The following is a 17,742-nucleotide window of genomic DNA, read 5'->3' as shown; positions in this document are numbered from 1 at the left end:
GGTGTAAACCTGCACACCCCCCTCTCATCCCAGTTCTTCCTGATTAGCCCTTTTAACCCCAGAGATCAATGGCAGGATATTCATCCTTCCCTTGGACACAGATGCACGCCACACCGTTTGAAGGCCGAGGAGATGAGGTATTCATGAGGACTGTCTCTTTGATTTCCTCAGCCTGGACTCCATCAGTAGGGTGTTTGGCAGAGGAGCCAGGTTTGGTGTTGGTGGTCGTGGGGGGTGGGGGTGGGGGTGTGATGGAGAGAGGCGTCTTATGTGTCCTTTTTATTTTATTTTATCATAAATTCATCCACCTACTCACCTACATGATAAACATGTGCAGCAGTGTATGTACAGAATAAGAGCACCTTGCCAATGAAGAATTTTGAATTGAAAAATTGAAGGGAGAGAAGAGGCAGAGAGAAAAAGAGCAGAGTGGGGAGAGGGAAAGTGAGGGACTACCTGTGATAGCAGTACTTTCTGTTAGAGATGATGTACCTGTGATGGCAGTACTGTGTTTGAGTGATAGTGTGTCTGTGATGACACTACTGTCTGTGAGAGCTTTAGTTTCTGGATAAAAAGTAGTCTCTCAGAACTTTAATATCTGCCATAGTGTTTGTCACTGGGACAGACAGTGTATCCGTGATGAAAGAGCAGGTGAACACGCACGCCAGCCTCGTGTAACAGTTCTGCCTGTGGTTAGTGCTGGTAACAGAGTCTGGCACAGCTCTGGACCACAGAACTAACCTTCTGCTTCTGGATGAGAAGGAGTTAGTCCTGAGAATGAGGGAGGCCTGACCTGCTGTGAATGAATGGCAGTGAGTGGCTGAGTTAGCAGGTGAATGAATGAATGCCAGTGAAAGAGTGTGAGTGAACGAGTAAAAATGTTCCGGAGGGTGTAGTTCTCGGTTAAAGTGAACAAATAGCCTCCTTGTAACTATTAATGTTAAGGCTTCCTGCGTGTTTCAATATGATGCCCTTTGCAAGTGTGCAAGCTGGCTCAGTTTACAGGACTCAGACTTTTTTTCTGTTGTCCAGTGGGTAAAAAAACCCCTCCTGGGTTCTTAATCGGGTGTTTTGACACACTGTCAGACCATCCACCTGAAGCAGCTGCCAGCTCAGGCCATGTCCCCGGCTGTTGGGGAGCACAGTGAGGGAAGCTTGATGTGCCACTGTGAGATCACTGCAGGGGCCAGTAGGGACACGCCTGCTGCCGTCGCCCCCGGCGACAGCCAACGCATGCTTTGGAAGCTTCTCTGCCTGTGCCAGGAGACTCTGGGTCGTGTAAGAATCTCTGTTGTCATGGTTCCTTGACAACACGCTTGCTCCTTGACTCATCTAAGTTGTCACTCTTGCATTTATGGTGTTTTTTTTTCTTTTTTTCTCACCAGGTCATTTGAGCCAGTGCATCGTGAGTCTGTTCTGAGTCTACAGCACACAGATCCTGTTTTTACCAGGTGTGTAATAAAGGAGATTCTCTCTGTTTATCTCTCTCCCTCTCTACCTCTCTGCCTCTCTCTCTATCTCCCTCTCCTCTCCAGTCAGAGAGTTGCTGGAATCAGCTTGGGTCATGTGATCTCATCTTCTTTCTATTCCCTTTCCTTGGCTACTTCATTGATCACCTCCTGAAACACATAAACACACACACAAACCCAGTTTAGGAGAGCATTGCTGTATGTACGAACAGAGCACAAAAAAACCCAACTACCTTGACACGTGTCCTGCCTTTCCTGTGATAGCATGTTATAGCAGGTGAGAGGTGAGTTAATTGCTAACTGGGCGTGGCAGAGCTTTCGCATCACTAGCTCCTGTCTCCACCCAGTGTGTCCTGAGCATCATTTTACAGGAGTATTGTCTGATCTCTGTCTCTGTGTTCCTCTGTTTCTCTTGTAGGTACAATATAGTGGATGTTCCACTCAAGACTCAGGAGAGTGCATCTTCAGTTTCGGGAGCTCTAAATAAGGCAGGGATTAGGATCTGCAGTCATAGACTGTTAATCTTAACAGCAGGGAGTCCCCTGGAAGAGTGAGTGAGTGAGAGAGAGAGAGGGAGAGAAAGACTGAAACGACCTGCTGTTCAGTGTAGTACTCTCAGTCAGGTTTTCTGTGGGAACGAAGAGGTGGGGTCTGGCCACGGGTTCAACTTGGAGCAAGTACATGAGACACAAAGCGTGGGCAAGAAGACAACAAAGTCATTCCTGCTTTGTCCTGGAAGAGCAACAACCTTCTCTGACTGTTCCAGTGTGTTTGCTCCATCCTTCGCATCCAGCTTCATCCTGGACATAAATTCAAATTCAAATGTGTTTTCTTGGCATGTCCATAATAATACAGTATTTACAAAGCAATGGATTTAGAATGGACATAAACAGCAACAGTCTTGTTATCAGGAGGCAAAGAAAAGCCATCTGAATTCAGTCGTCGAGGAGACGGGCTCGTTTGTTTGGTTAAGCAACTTCGTCTACTCTTGGCCTTCATTGGTTCAGACGGAAAACCAGTCACAGCACCAATCCCCACCGTTGCCAAAAAAGAGCCCAATTTGGATCCTGAGATGCTGGCAGAGCTTTGGTTCTTTTCTGAATCAAAGTGGACTTCCAGAAGGATGCAGTCCTGTATGGCAGAAACGAAAGAAGGTGAGACCAGCTATTTATTGGCTCTGAAGGAAACGGTTCATTGTATGATGGAGGACGTTTCGCCAGGCCATTTCTATAGCTTTGTCTGTAAAGTTTGCAGATACTTGGCACATGCTTTAATCTGAAGTTCCTGTGTGCACAGACGTGTCTGGTGTCTTCTCCTGTTTTCAGAGTACATGCTTTATGTCTGTAGAGAAGTCCTGTCTGATGAACCATGTAATCATTATGCATAATTACCAGATCACTGATAACTTCTCTCTGGGGGTAAAAGGAATCTTGTGGTTTGAGTGTTGCATATTGGCTGGAGCTGGCTGTGTGCTCACTTCTGGAACAAAGCTGAATAATAATTGATTGTTGACTATGCATTATGCATCTGTTATAGTTATAACTGGTGTTGTATTTGTTGCACATATATTACATTTAGTTATATGACTAATGTCCTTACATAGAGTGACTTACACAAAAAAAGCTGGATTAACTGTACTCTTGGGCCCTTTTGTAAATTGGCATTGTTTTGGAATAGGCATTGAAGGTTTGGTTTGTTAATTACTGTCTATTATACTGGAAGATAACTGAGGCAACTGAGATAACTGCTTGGTGTCCAGCTGTGTAGGTGGAGAACCTTATTTCTGATTTCTGGCCTATATATAAGTGTATATAAATATGTGTATGTGTCCTTTAGGTAGCCCCCAATCACAGATGCCATGAGCTAAGCCCCCTGCGCCCCTCAGCGAGATGACAGCCGTGTATCCGAGCGGGGGCACCGCTCACAGGGATGTGGGGCCTGCCCCAGAAAATGTGGGGCCCGTTCTGGAAAACACGGGGGCCACTCTTGAGAGCGTAGGGCCTGCCCTTGATAGCGTGGGGCCCGTCCTGGAAAACATTAGTCCCACCCTCGATAGTGTGGGTCCCGTCCTGGACAACGTGAGGCCCGCCCTCGAGAACGTGGGGCCTGCCTTGGGGAATGAGGGCCCTGCCCCCGGCAGCCAGCGTTATGCTCGCTGGAGCCGGCAGGACAGCTCCGACATCTGCACCGATGACGAGGGTGTGGCCCCGCGCCGGCTCACGCCGCTGGAGAAGCTCAACTTGGACATGTGCCAGGACGAGAAGATGGTCCGCGAGCTGACAGTCGGCCGCCGCATCGGCTTCTACAAGATCCGGGGCGAGATCGGGTGTGGCAACTTCTCCCATGTCAAGCTGGGCGTTCACGCCCTCACTAGAGGTACCCATCATTGCTCGTCAACAGCAAAAATAACCTTCAATCAAACGAGGAACAAAGGTTGCATCACGGCCAGAAAAGAGAGCAATTTGAATTTTTGGCAGGTTGATGGAAGTGTTCTTCATTTAAGATGCTACCAATAAAGTCGCAGTTGAATATCAAAATTCATAAACAGTCATGAGATTGATGAATATAATGAGAACACTAAAAATCAGGAAGATTCACCACACCGCAACATTCCACACTTTGCATCCTTCAGTTCTAATCGTTCATTGAATGGCTTCTATTTTCTGGCATTATTTTTTGCTATGATATCAACAAAGCATTTTCATGAGGTAATCTGCTACTAATGGGCAGGGTGAAGGTGACATGGGACTCTGCCCTGGAAAGACATGGGTACATTAGAGGTTTCATGTGTCTTTGGAGACGGCTAGATTACCGCCAGCTCAGGGAAAGTGCATCAGCAGTGCTGCGGAAGTGAGCAAAAGGTGCAGCCATCCTGACACTGTCATGGAAAGAGGAGACGAAAAGTGAAAAGAGACTGTAATTCAGCACTTTAGTCTGACACCCAATGTGGAAGTATCCCTCTGTCTCCTCTTAATACTGCTCCAGGATTGGGGTTAATGTGACTCACTTTATGGAATATTATGTATACATTTAAAACAGACATTTGGCTGGTTTTTGAGATAAAAAAAGAAGCAGAATGTTTGGTATTGGGTGAAAATACAGCATTTTTGGGAACCCTGATGGGATGGATATGTAGCAGACTTGCACTGCTGTGGGCTATAAAATGCATCAACATATCTAGAGATTAAATTTTTAAGCAGGTGAAAACAGAAAGAGGCATTTCTCTCAACTCCTTTCTCTAGAGGACTATGCGCAGCTCCAGTCTTGTCAGTGTTCACTTTTTCCAGCGATGGGCAAGCCCATGTACCTGGAGATTCTGACTCACCTTTCAATTAGCAAGCCATTTGCACCTGGAACACCAGGTGAGGGGACTACCCACCCAAATTATTACATAATGGTAAACAACTAGAAGCTGAGACAAAACAGGAACATGCTTATTATTGTTATTATTATTATTATTATTATTATTATTATGCAGGTACTGTTATCCATTTTTCATGTAATTTTTACAATCAATAACTTTTTATTTGTTAAAGCACAGTGTAATAATGTAAAATTAATAATAAGGTATAAAAATGAAAAACAGAAGGTGCTAATCACTTAAGTAAATTGCTTCAGGATACAACAGCTGCCCCATTTGGAGCTTTACCTAGTCACCCTGTGGTTGAGAGCTCAGTTCTCCTTTCTAGTCGGTCATCGTCATCCACCCAGGCCAAAAGCATTCACTTTTAGCTTCAGAGTGAAAGCCAGAAGGAGATCCTTCTGATTTATTTCACTAAATCCTGTCCTGTGTGCCTGTCCCCTTTCCCCGCCCACAGACAAAGTGGCGATTAAGATCCTGGATAAGACCAAGCTGGACCAGAAGACCCAGCGGCTGCTCTCCAGGGAGATCTCCAGCATGGAGCGCCTGCACCACCCTAACATCATCCGTCTGTACGAGGTGGTGGAGACGCTGTCCCGCTTGCATCTGGTGATGGAGTACGCCGGGGGAGGGGAGCTCTACACCAAAATCACCACCGAGGGCAAGCTGTCCGATATTGACAGCAAGATCGTTTTCTCTCAGATCCTCTCTGCTGTCAAGCACATGGTCAGTTCCCTTCCCCCTCGACCTCCTGTCCTTCAATGTCATGGCTCCGTCCTGATGGACAACATTTTATGCAACCAGCCCAGTCACATTTAGAGTCGGGTTGAAAAATAAGGCCTCTGTTTACGTGCGAGTCAGAATTAAAGACGGATGTTGTCCAAGTCCAGGGGTGTGTTTGATCATTTACATCTTGCAACACTGCAGATGGACCAGGAGTATGTGAATTGATCTGATCTGATCTTCTGTATCTTGGTATCAGTCATACCCAGTTTCGTTTGGAGTTGGCCTGAAAGTAACTACAGGGTTTGGCTGGGTTTAGAAACTAAACAAGGCAGAATCTCATCAGTTCTTGTCGAAGTGGGTGGTGGCCTGTGTTCTTTGCATGGTTTTGCCACAGTTCCAGGATGCTGCGGTAGATCTAATCATCCATTCACCCCTAAGTATCCACACCTGTCCTAAGCAACATGGCAAATTTATACTTGAAATAGCTTGAAATTCCAATATTAAAAACTCTAATGAAACTTCCTAAATGAGGCTGTAAGAGTTTCTGCAAGCCTTTGGGGAAGCAGGCCAGTGATTGCCTTTTCTGGGAAGTAAGCCTCCAGGGCTTGGATGGCTTCCACAATGTAGGTCATAGGAAAGCAATTAGAATTAGTGGAGACTTGGCTGCCTCGATGTGACCTGGCCCACGCCTCCCGAAGAAATAAGGCGATTAATAATGCAGATTGGCCATTCAATCAGCATGGCTGCTGGTTCTTAATCTTTGCCGAGTGTGCTGGTCATTCAGCGCTTCGATATAAAATCCCATGAGCACTTGGGATTTATCCCCGTTTAGCCCTCGTCTAGGTTGGCACTGCGTCAGATGTCGCACAGAGCAGTGACGTAAGGGTGGGAAAAGAGCAAGGCCTCAATTAATGTGGCCTGAATCACATTTCACCCCTACAACTACGCAATTACTTGCTCAACTTTTAGTTGAATTGATGACCAAGAAAGAGTACAGTATATGATAAAATGTGAAATGTTACCTGCATACACTAGGCACTTTTTAGCAACTCACTGTGAAAGCACCATGAAAAGTATGATGTGAAATTTTATAGATGTTGTTTTGTTTAGTCAGTTTGTGTTGCAGAAAATACACTGCCAGTAATGCATTTTACCTGTAATGGCAATGAAATGATCAGAGATTGTCACAATTCAAATTGTGATTTTCAAATCTGACTTCACTCAGTTCTCCCTAAAATACATGCTGTCATGATAGGGATTTGTTCGCCTTCTATGGCTCCAGTAACTTCATGTATATCACTAATATTCAATTATTCATGGAGAGCTCCTTGTGAATGGGGAAATACACTAATACTGTACTCTACCATAATAAATGCTTGTAGGTTAAGAGGATCACAACTACAATACCAGTATAAAATGATTTTATTAGTAAAGAGAGTCTCCTGTTCGAAGTTAACATGGGAAAAGTATGACTGTGTGTAAACTTTGAAAGGAGGAATTTTAACAAGGTTTCAATCTGCACCCCCTCTCACAGCATGACAACAGCATCATCCACCGGGACCTGAAGGCGGAGAACGTGTTCTACACCTGCAGCACCTGTGTGAAGGTGGGTGATTTTGGCTTCAGCACCGTCAGCCGCCGGGACGAGACCCTCAACACCTTCTGCGGCTCGCCCCCCTACGCAGCACCGGAGCTCTTCCGGGACGAGCACTACGTGGGGGCCTACGTGGACATCTGGGCGCTAGGCATCATGCTGTTCTTCATGGTGACGGGCACCATGCCATTCCGTGCCGACACGGTGGCCAAGCTGAAACGCTGCATCCTGGAGGGCACCTACGTGGTGCCACCATTCGTGCCTGAGCCGTGCCAGCGGCTGATCCGCGGCATCCTGCAGCCGGTGCCCGCCGACCGCTGCACCCTGGACCAGATGATGGGCTGCGAGTGGCTGCTGCCCGTGGAGTTCCCTCGGGCCATGGAGCCCTTCCGCCTGGACCCGCTCTACCTGGCGGAGGCGGAGCCAGGCGAGCTGGACGAGGACGAGGTGGAGGTGAAGACCGCCCTGGAGGCACTGGGCATCACGGCCGAGCACATCCGCAACAACCAGGGCAAGGACTGCCGCAGCTCCATCACCGGGGTCTACCGCATCCTCCTCCACCGCGCCCACAAGCGCCGGGCCATGGAGAGCATGCCTGTGGTCACGCAGGCCGTTGTAGATCCCAAGAAGGACCGGCTACGGGCCTACCGAAGCCTGCGCCACACCTCCAAACTCTGCACCATCCTGTAACCACCCACCGCCACCCATATCAGGGTGGTTTTTAGAAGTTTTTTTTTTTTTTTTGAAAAAGCTTTATTTATCTCTCTCTATGAGAACAAGGAAGGAAACTTCACGCTTCAGATTAAAGAGTGATTTCTCTCCATGGTCTGCTGTACATATTGTTCTTGTTTGTTAGTAAAAGAAAAAAATGCAAAAATTATTTATTACTGCTTTTGATGAACTCTCATGGTGATATGAACACCTTTCGGGGGGAGGAGCACTTTTTACATTGCGTTTTTGTGGACTTCAGTACAAGACTACTCAGATGATGATGTGTGTCCTAATCTTCATTGTTGAAGTAATAAAATATCAAAATATTAAATCTACTTTGACCTTGTTGCTGCAGCTGATGTGTACATTGTGAAAGAAATAAAGAACTGATGAGATGATCTGAGATATTGCACGGAATATGAACTGATATCATGTTCAGAAGAAAAGGCAAAGCCTCGCACTATGGACCATAGACGAGATATAACGTCACTAGGCAGTTTTTAAAGAAACTGAGTTGAACTAATCCTCATCCACTGAACTCTGTGAGTCTGAAAGGGAGCTTTTGTTTCTGCAGTAAATTTTTAAAAATGTAATTCCAAAACGTATACATTTTATCTATTGGATTATTCGTCTCCAGTGGATAAATAGGTGGTTCGTTCTGTACTTTACAGAGGACGGTTGCCAATTCTAACGCATTCACCAGAGCATTGAGGCATTGAAACTGTCCATCACGGTCTCAATAAGCGTTTGAGTCACGATCAATACGCGACAGTAGGCAAGCCTCTGGACTGGTGTGCTACATTTTCCACAGGTTCAATTTAAATAAAACTGGGCTTTTAAATAAAGTCTACATTGTGACAGCTAACACTACACACACAAAACGAACAGGCTTTAAGCCTTACAATGTTCTTCAAAAAGAACACAGCTTGGTTTAACTTCTGGGAGGAAAGCAAAATTACTTCCAAACGGTGTATGTGTGTGTTTTACTCTGTTAAGCAATTTCGCGGTTTTAAAGCCAAACATAACGTTCTAATTCAGTGTAGAAATTGTGGCTTCGAGATAAACGAAACTTCGCTTCCTCACGTCGATCGGAACGCACCAAAAAACTACATCTCCCAGAAGAGCACGTACGAAGACGTACGTTTGCTGAGGTGTCTTTACGAGGTGACGTAATTTCTGTCTTGTTGGAAGGTGATTTCATCAGGAAGAGGATCTGGGTAACCACTGACGTTTGCCACAGAAAAATATCCACAGACTGTCAGTGTCTACGCATGTGATTGTTATTCGTGGCACTGCAAGATTCAGAAAAAAGGGTAAGATCGTCACATATTCATATCTGTACCATATAGTTGTTATTCTATCGTTAACTAGATCATTCGTTTTCGGTTAGCTAACCATCAAGCCTAGTTCAGGGGTCCTCGTTTATTCAGCTAGCAAGCTAACCGATGTGCCAAATTAGATCTGACAAGCAACCCGTCTTATCTATTATCGCCTGTAGGAAGCAAGATGGCTAACTTGCTAACTGACTGATAAGCTAAGTTAGTGCATTGCAGACTGTGTCTGTGACTGTGTTTTTCATTGCTTGCACACAACCTATATAGATAAACGTCTTGTCAGCAGACTAGACTCTGCATGGCAACCAAAGCCGACGTGGTGGCAAGTGGCTATCTTGCTAATTTACTAGGTTAGCTGGCTAGATAGCCATACTAGCCACGTATTAAAATGCAATGCATACAGGGGAGGATTGCCACTGGGCATAACATATTTAAAATGTGTAGATTTAGACAATGTAAACATTTAGATAATGTAAACTATATCATATAGTTTTTGAGGTATTAAAGGGTAGATAGCTGAATAGAAGGACGCATTTCCAAGGGTTTTAATGTTACAGTTCTGTCACTCGATGCGTTGTTTTCATGTGACTGTCAGGGAAGTGGGCGGGGTGTTTTTAAGGGCTGACGCAATGTGCACTGTAGCTAGCTAGGCAGCTTTAGAGATAGAAAGCTAACATTCAACTACAAGACGAACAAGCTAGCTAAAAAACAACGTCTAAATTGTTCGCATTTAGCCGTGCGTAGCCACTGCAGAACCTTTTAGTCGGAATCATTATAATCATTGAAAGTATTCAGTTGAAATGAGCGGAGAGGTGTGAAATGGGAGATTAAGCAGATAACCTCATGCGTTGCAGATGTCTGTCACCGACGATGTCCCGGAGCTGGACGGAGCAGATCTTTTGGGAATGCTCTTACAGGATGGCAACACGGAAGACCCCTTTTTCTCCGATGGAAACGCGTTGATGGAGGACTGGTTTTCTGAGCAGGATGTGAGTACTTCCTTCTGAAGCACCTGAACCTTTATTTTCACTTCTCACGTATTCGGATATAAGAACATTTAACAGAAGATTTTGTCTAAAAAATCATCTTATACTTAAATAGAGACAAATCATTTCACAGTCAAAGCAGTAAATGTAAATTATATTTGCCTTCCATAAATGTAGGCAAATATAATAACTGTAATTCTGCTTCAAGGAACAGATTGCGGTTGCGTGCCAGCAAAAGAGTGAAAGTATGCGAATTAGTGAAAGCATGCGAATTATATGGAGTGGAGTGCATTCTCCTATAACTGATCGGTCCGGCGAAGGTCACGTGATGCTCCTTGTGCATCTGTTTTTGAACAGGTTGTTTAGAAAAGGTTTATTGTGTGGAAATTTATGGATTTATAAGGAATGGTGATGAAACGATTGGCTTTGGGACAGGACAGAAATAATTACATTTTAACAGCTGCTTTAAAAACTGTTACGGGCAGTGGAGGTTTGCACTTTGCTGCGCTTCTTTTATTCTGTTGTGTGGTAGTCAGGAACTTCGAGGAAGTCAGAACTCGAGAGGAAACCGCAGTTGTTTACAGCAGTTACAGACTGAGGGGTTGTCTAAAGACCACTCATTGAGCCAGAAGTGACTCACATATTAAGCAGATTAAAAAAACTATTCAATTTTTTTTCTACACCAACGTTTTGTTAAGCTGTTCTTAAACGTTTTAAATGTACTGTTAACAAACCATTTTTATAGACTTTTGCAGTTCTCATATGGTGAGTTGCATATTGCTGCTATGGTGAAAGCCAAACATGGCAGGAGTGCAGAGCCTTTCGGGGAAGGAGAGGGAGAGAGAGAAAGTGAAAGTGTGAGTGTGTGTTGAGTGATACTCCTCCTGTGAAAACTGACCTCAGACTGCATCTTGGTTCCCTGAACCCAGATACTCCTTTCCCCTAGCACTAATGTCTTTGTTGCTGGTGTCGCACTTTTCTTATATAAAACCTCCATATTTTAATGTTATTCTCTTTCTTTGGATTTGTGAGTAAAACATGTGAATGAGTGTGTTTTAAGGCAAGAGCGATGTGTGTGTGAATGAATGTTGTGATAGGGTGAGCATGTATGTGGATGAGTGTGTAGATGGATGTGTTTATTTAAGGGTAGATGACCGGGGCGGAACTGGTAGAGCATTGCCCGGTGGGGGTCCTCATCGTCAAGCTCAGAGAGTCACCTCTTTAGTGTTAGAAACGCAGTGGGAATCCTCTCAGAGGGAGTTTTCCTGAGCGCTAATACAGACTCTTTGTCTGGATGTCAGTGTCTGAGTTCCTGCTGCTTTGCCTCTGTTCCAGATGCTGAATGGCGTGGACACCGAGGACTTCCTGTCCAGCCTGCTAGGGGAGGACGACTGCGTCCCCTGTCTGTCCCACTCTCCTCTGGGTAGCGACAGTGGGATCTCAGACGACAGCCACAACAACCCCTGCCAGAGCGACACAGACCCCGCCCCCAGCCCAGAGGCAGCAGACTCCGCCTCCAGCCCCGCCTCTCTTCCCGACACCCAGGCAGAGGTGATGGAGGCAGTCGCAGAGGCGGTGCAGACAGACCACTGCTACTCCCGTCAGGAAGGGGGTGACATTCTGGAGAGCGTGAGGTCGGAGAGGCCCGACACTGATGTCTTCATTGATCTGGGTACGGGTGCAAGCGAACAAGGAATTTGAAGCACTCTGACTCATGGATCTTTCCAACTGAACTGAACTCTTGTGAAGCTGCTAACTTTGTAGGGGCATTAAAATATGTGTTGTTGGAATGTGAAAGGGAAGGGAACTGATTATTATTTCTCATGTTCCATATATACATGTGTGTCTGTGTGTTCAAGTGCATGTCATAATGTTATACGTAAATTTAGATATAATTATTCAAGTGCATGTCATAATGTTATATGTAGATTTAGATATAGTTATACATTTATAAATATATATGTGGGTGTGCAGATTTTTAATTATGCTGCTTTTTCCTCTACAATAAGATGACTGGGACAGCACAGAGGTGATGCAGGACCAGTGTAATGAAGTCCCCTGCACTCTTGCCATGGAGGAGCCATCACAATGCGACAAAGCCAACCAGGTACCTTATATGTTGCCATGTATAGTACTCCTTAAAATGGCCAAGCTCAAATTCTTGTCAACTGGACAGATACTGAGCTCTTCATTTTATCTCCAGCTTGAAACAGCTGTGAGTGTACTCTGGTTATGATCAAAACAGTTGTAAGGAAGAAAATTCAGGGGCTGCACTTTGTTGCCATCTAGTGTTATTTTTTGGTAGTGGGCTGGCTGGTACGTGCAGTTCAGATCTGTATGCTCTTACCCACATCACAAATGTGCAGGTCAGTGAGACATGGGGCTTCTGGTTAACTCTGGTCCCATTTTAAATTGAAAGGCTGAGTGGTTGTAAAGGGTGTCAAATAAAATTTTAAAGTCAAGCCCATATTCTGCCTAGCTGGTTAAGCTGTTAACTGAATATTGTTTATTTCCTCAGTTCCAGTTCCAGTTCCAGGAAATAATTTTGACAGATGAAGAAAGAAGACTTCTTGCTAAAGAGGGTGCATCCATACCATCACACTTGCCCCTAACAAAGGTGAGTGTTTCTCCTCCTTTATTTTAGTAGAAACCCTAGATTAGCACTGGTCAGACCATATGAATTAGTAGCCAATAGGGTAGAATTGGGGTAGAAACACTTAAAAATACCCGAATATGGTAATTAAAGACTATTCCCACCTCTGTAACTATGCAAAATGCATAGTGAAACTTACTAGAGTACTGTAGTCTGAATGACTGGATGACCATGTCCGTTTCAGGCTGAGGAGAGGACTCTGAAGAGGGTGAGAAGAAAGATTCGGAACAAGCAGTCTGCTCAGGAGAGCCGGAAGAAGAAGAAGGTGTATGTGGATGGCCTGGAGAACAGGTAAGAGAGAGGGGCAGAGAGAAAGAAAGAGTGAGAGAGAGTGAGAGACTGATGGAGAAAGAAAGAGAGAGCTAGAGGGAGACTGCATTGCTGGGCTTGTAGAATCGGCTATATGAGACACAAAGACTCACCTGACTAAGGGAGAGAGGAGAGCTGAGGCAGCAGGTGTCACTGACTTTCCAGTGAGCTGAGAATGAGTATACAAATGTACCCCTTTTCTTCTGTGGAGCACAAAGGAGTTCTAGAAGGAGCTGGCTGACTGGTTGATAGATTGATTGATTGCTAGATTGACTGACTGTCTGCTGTGTTTTCTCTCAGGGTGGCGGTCTGTACTGCACATAACCAGGAACTACAAAAGAAGGTCCAAATGCTGCAGAAAGAAAACATGTAAGATTGTCAATATGACTGTAATCCTCATTATTGTTATTATGAGTAATGCCTGTTGCACTGTGTATGGTGAAAATGAGTGGTAGTTATTTATGCACTCACCTTGTTCACCACTGTTTCCTCTAGACTGCAAGAGAAGATGATTACTAAATGGCTAGATACTTTGTTTTAATGGTCCATTTGGAGCAGCAGTTTGGATCATAAGTGTGATCAGCTGTTACTCGAAATCTGCCATTAAAATTAAGAGGTTGAGTGATTGCAAGCAGTCGCTTCTTCCTAGTTTTAAACAGAAGTGACCTCTGAGGATTTGTCTTCCTGATATTACGCCAGGGTTTGATATCCTGGTTTCAGGTCTGTGTTTGGTACAGGTGGAATTGGGTTATAACATGTCTTCCTGGTTTCAGGTCTCTGATTGAGCAGCTTAGGAAGCTGCAGGCTCTGATGAAACTGACCACCATGAAGACCACCACCACAAGCACCTGTGTCATGGTAAGACACATGTCCCGCCTACCCTGCAATAGTAACAATACCTCCAAACCCCTCCCCCAAACCCCTCCCTTATCATACCAACACCTCCCCCAGCCTCCTTCACAAGTCCTCCTGTCCTGTCACACACACACACACATATTTACACAGTATCTCTCTGCTCAGGAGTACAGATAGTTTACAGGTTATGTTTTGTGGTTACTTTGTGCTCCAGGTGTTCCTCCTGTCCTTCTGTCTGATCATCTTCCCCTCGGTGAACCCCTTTGGGAGCAGCGGGGGTCAGAAGGATGTTTACACCCCCTCGGGAGGTGAGTACTGCCCCCTTTATTCTGTCCTGAATGGAGGAACATCTGGCACCCTTCACCATCTTTCCTTTCAGTATCTTCTTTGGGTTGCCAGATGTGCAGAATCTCCCCTGTCTGACTCAACAGGATTCAAAATGAAAAAGAAAAGTATAGAAAATACATTTTTTATGTAAATACATTATGATCCCAACTTCAGTTGTGACCAATCCATTAATCAATTTGAATTTATGTACAGGGAGTTTTATTGTCATTGAGGAGTGTTTGCTTTTGATATTTTTAGGTACTGGCACGGTGCTAGTTTCATAGAAAAGCAGTGATGGGATGGGATGGAAAATTCATGTTAGAATTCTGAGACATCGGTTATTGTTCCTTTGGTTTTAGTTTGACAGCACTTTGGCGTTAAGTCTGTAGTTGGAAGTGGCAACCCTGCTACAGACCAGAACTAATGTGACTGTTTCTTTGTCTTCCCACAATGCATTGCATAGAGTGGAGATTCAAAGGGCTGGGATGAGCTGTGTGGAATGTGTTGTATTGTTACCCCCCAACCCCCTGCTGCTCCAGTTTGGATTTATATGTTTACAACATAAAAACAAAAACCCACTTCCATACAGTTTTAACATATATGCTAAAAGGAAGGGGATTGGAATATGTTAGTTCTACCTTGCAGTAAATATTTTCATGTGAAGCTGTTGACAACAACAGTAATATACTATATTTATATAATGATGGTATTTCAGAGGTACAGGATAAATTGAAGAATAATATTGCACTGTATTGTATGTAATTGTGATATTCAGTAGATACACGAGACAATTTTTGTTGTTTTTTTTTTTCGTCTGTGTAGTGCTGTCCAGAACCCTTCGTTCCATCCCAGAAAATGTAGAAAGGCTCTCTTCCATGGAGGTAGTTGATGAAGATGAGCTCCTCCTGGTGGCCAAGGTGGAAAATAGCAAAGCCATGCTCTCAAGCGGTCAGAACCACACCCCTGACTATCAGAGAGTGGAGCGGCCAGAGTCCGAATCTGGAGTCAACAGCAACTCGTCCTCAGACTTCCCGAACCCTGCCAACACAGAGATGAATTCTATTGCGGCTGGTCCTGAGGGCCGGCGGGATCCGTCAGTACCACCGGTGGACTACCAGGTGACCGGGACAAGGGAGAACTGGATCGACCGGAAACCGACCTCCGTCATAATTCAGCAGCACCGATCTGATGAAATGTAAAGCTAAAAAAAAAATTTAAAAAGGGATCGTTGTAAGGGGGGTGTATTGTAAAAGTTTCGGCAGTAGGCCATGTGTATATATTGGAGTGGGTGGGGTTGGGGGTGAATGGGTGAACACATTCTTGGATAGATGTTTACTGATGTTACCCTCTTATCCTGGTGGACTTAGTCTTGTGTTCGCACTTTGTCAATATCTTTTTTTGTTCATTCAGAGCCTCCTTCTGATTGATAATGTTAATTCCATTTTTCCATACCCTTGGAAGTATATAGAGTATATTGGCTGACAGACAAATTACATTGCACCTACTGTATGGGTGTGAAGTATAATGTATTAAGTATAATGAAAAAGTACTGGCTGGGCTTGTGATTCCTCGCTTTTTTGTCCAAGCAGTGCAACACTTGGCTTTTAGAAATTATGCCAGTTTCATTTTCCCTTGTAGCAAGGGTGTTCATAGCGCTTTAGTCAGTCTATCATGTGTGTTTCTTTATGATTGTAGTAAATTGTGCATTCTTTCTTTTTTTACCAAATCATCTGTGGCTTCTTGATTTTGTGTTCTCTGAAGCTTCAATGACTGCGAAATATTTGATAGTCAAGTCTATGAATGGGTTGGTTTCAAAAGAGGACAGAAACATCACATTAATGGATTCCAGGTGGTATGTAAAACTTGTATCTGACAAAAATATCCAGTAAACATTTTCCCTGCAAGTGACAGTTATGAACGGTTAATTACTGAATCAAAAAAATAAAATGTAAGTGTTAATGAGTGTAAATGTAGTTCAAATAACACTGTTCATTGTTGGGTCTTTTGTGAACCTGCTCCCTGATTCCAGGCCCTAACAGAACCCCTTTTGAAAACCTCTCTGTTCTTGTAGATATGGAAATGCACTGTACTCTCTGTTCTATGATGTAGTCTGAATGTAATGTATATCCATGTAAATACTGATGAAAATGTTATGACCTGTCATGACAGTGAAGCATTTTTGTTATTATGATTTTATGCAGTTTTTCAACATTATCATACCCTCCGGCCTGTCGCGCAGACAGGCTGTATGTGACATGTAACAGATGCAGTGGTGTTCCTGTGCTTTAAATTGTCTGGAATGATTACTCCATCTCATTTTTATCAGTCTTATTGCAGTACTGCTCATTAATGTTTTTTAAAATATATATATGTAAATGACACATGTTGACATGTCTTCTGTTAGTTTTTATAGATTGTATTTTCTTGTTCTCTTTCATTTTAAATTACATTATAAAAATACAATCAACAAAAACCATGTGTTGTGTTTTGCTATGATTCTTGTTTATTGAATATTAATCAAACCTCAGACTTTATGGCATTCCCCTTTCAACAACACAATTCTGTCTTTGAAAATGAATTCCTCTGCTTGTAAGTTCATTCTTCATTCAAAGGGCAAAGTTTGCAGTGAAGTTTCCCCACACGTATTTAAGGTTTTAGACTACTGTGAAACCATGTCCAAAGATAATGCAGTCGGTAAAATGTAGTCAGATCAGCCTAGTTCAAAACACCGTAAGTGCTGTTTTTGAATCTCTCTGAAAGCTGACAAAATTCTGTCAGCAGGAGACTCGAGGGCCCCTATGAAACAATACAGCCAGCTGGACGGACACCATATGACAACACGGCGTGCCCCCCTTCCCCGTGGTGAACGTGGCAGATGGCGCAGAGTCGCTGCGCAGACATCTGGCTGATAAAGGGACCCCTTGTCTACGCTCCCCGAGGTGTCACGGGGCAGAACCCAACCATTGTGCTCGCTCCATACACATGCAGATCAGTGAGGTGAGCGGCGTGCTGCAGACGGAACGCGCCGTCTAGTTGCGATGCAAATGAATACAAGTTTCGCAGACGTCCACAAACTTGCAATGAAACTTTTTTTTTGTATTGTATGTTTAAAAAACAAATCAAAGTGAGGGTAATCAGGGTTGTGTTACGTGTACGTTGTGCCTCCCTGCATCGAATACTCCTGTTTGGTTGGTCAGATGTGAAATAAAATCAACTATGAAACACACATTTGACATAGCATGAACAAGTGACACATAAATTAATTTAACGTTTTTATTGCAATACTTCGAGATATTTCGAGAGATAAGTTTTTTTTTTCCAGAAGACCAGACATTTTGTGTAAAACAATCATAATTACCAATGAGTGCTACAACTTGTAAGAACAACTGTCCATTAAATAAAGTCCAGAAACGCCTC

The 17,742-nt window shown here is 44.0% G+C and overlaps 2 protein-coding genes across 4 annotated transcripts in view; both read left to right on the top strand.

Moving 5' to 3' along the window:
• The window catches only part of nim1k (NIM1 serine/threonine protein kinase), a 16,206-nt gene extending 8,364 nt beyond the window's left edge, over nucleotides 1–7,842 (top strand). For all 3 annotated transcript variants that reach the window (XM_036527301.1, XM_036527299.1, XM_036527300.1), the window contains exons 3-7: nucleotides 1,386–1,451; nucleotides 1,888–2,623; nucleotides 3,306–3,845; nucleotides 5,288–5,556; nucleotides 7,091–7,842. In XM_036527301.1, the coding sequence (XP_036383194.1) occupies nucleotides 3,359–3,845; nucleotides 5,288–5,556; nucleotides 7,091–7,840 (1,506 nt within the window). In that variant the 5' untranslated portion in view covers nucleotides 1,386–1,451; nucleotides 1,888–2,623; nucleotides 3,306–3,358 and the 3' untranslated portion in view covers nucleotides 7,841–7,842. The remainder of the gene's footprint in view (nucleotides 1–1,385; nucleotides 1,452–1,887; nucleotides 2,624–3,305; nucleotides 3,846–5,287; nucleotides 5,557–7,090) is intronic.
• A 1,218-nt stretch (nucleotides 7,843–9,060) lies between these two features.
• Nucleotides 9,061–16,313, top strand: creb3l3l (cAMP responsive element binding protein 3-like 3 like). The gene is made up of 10 exons (XM_036527085.1): nucleotides 9,061–9,174; nucleotides 10,050–10,184; nucleotides 11,517–11,853; nucleotides 12,191–12,288; nucleotides 12,700–12,798; nucleotides 13,019–13,125; nucleotides 13,444–13,512; nucleotides 13,917–14,001; nucleotides 14,213–14,306; nucleotides 15,148–16,313. Exons 2-10 carry the CDS (start codon nucleotides 10,050–10,052, stop codon nucleotides 15,522–15,524), a joined length of 1,401 nt encoding a protein of 466 aa, XP_036382978.1. The 5' UTR covers nucleotides 9,061–9,174; the 3' UTR covers nucleotides 15,525–16,313.
• Nucleotides 16,314–17,742: the final 1,429 nt, after the last annotated feature.

The sequence above is a fragment of the Megalops cyprinoides genome, chromosome 4 (genome assembly GCF_013368585.1).
Source record: "Megalops cyprinoides isolate fMegCyp1 chromosome 4, fMegCyp1.pri, whole genome shotgun sequence".
NCBI classification, from domain to species: Eukaryota; Metazoa; Chordata; class Actinopteri; order Elopiformes; family Megalopidae; genus Megalops; species Megalops cyprinoides.
This window is presented reverse-complemented; position numbering and strand designations above follow the sequence as displayed.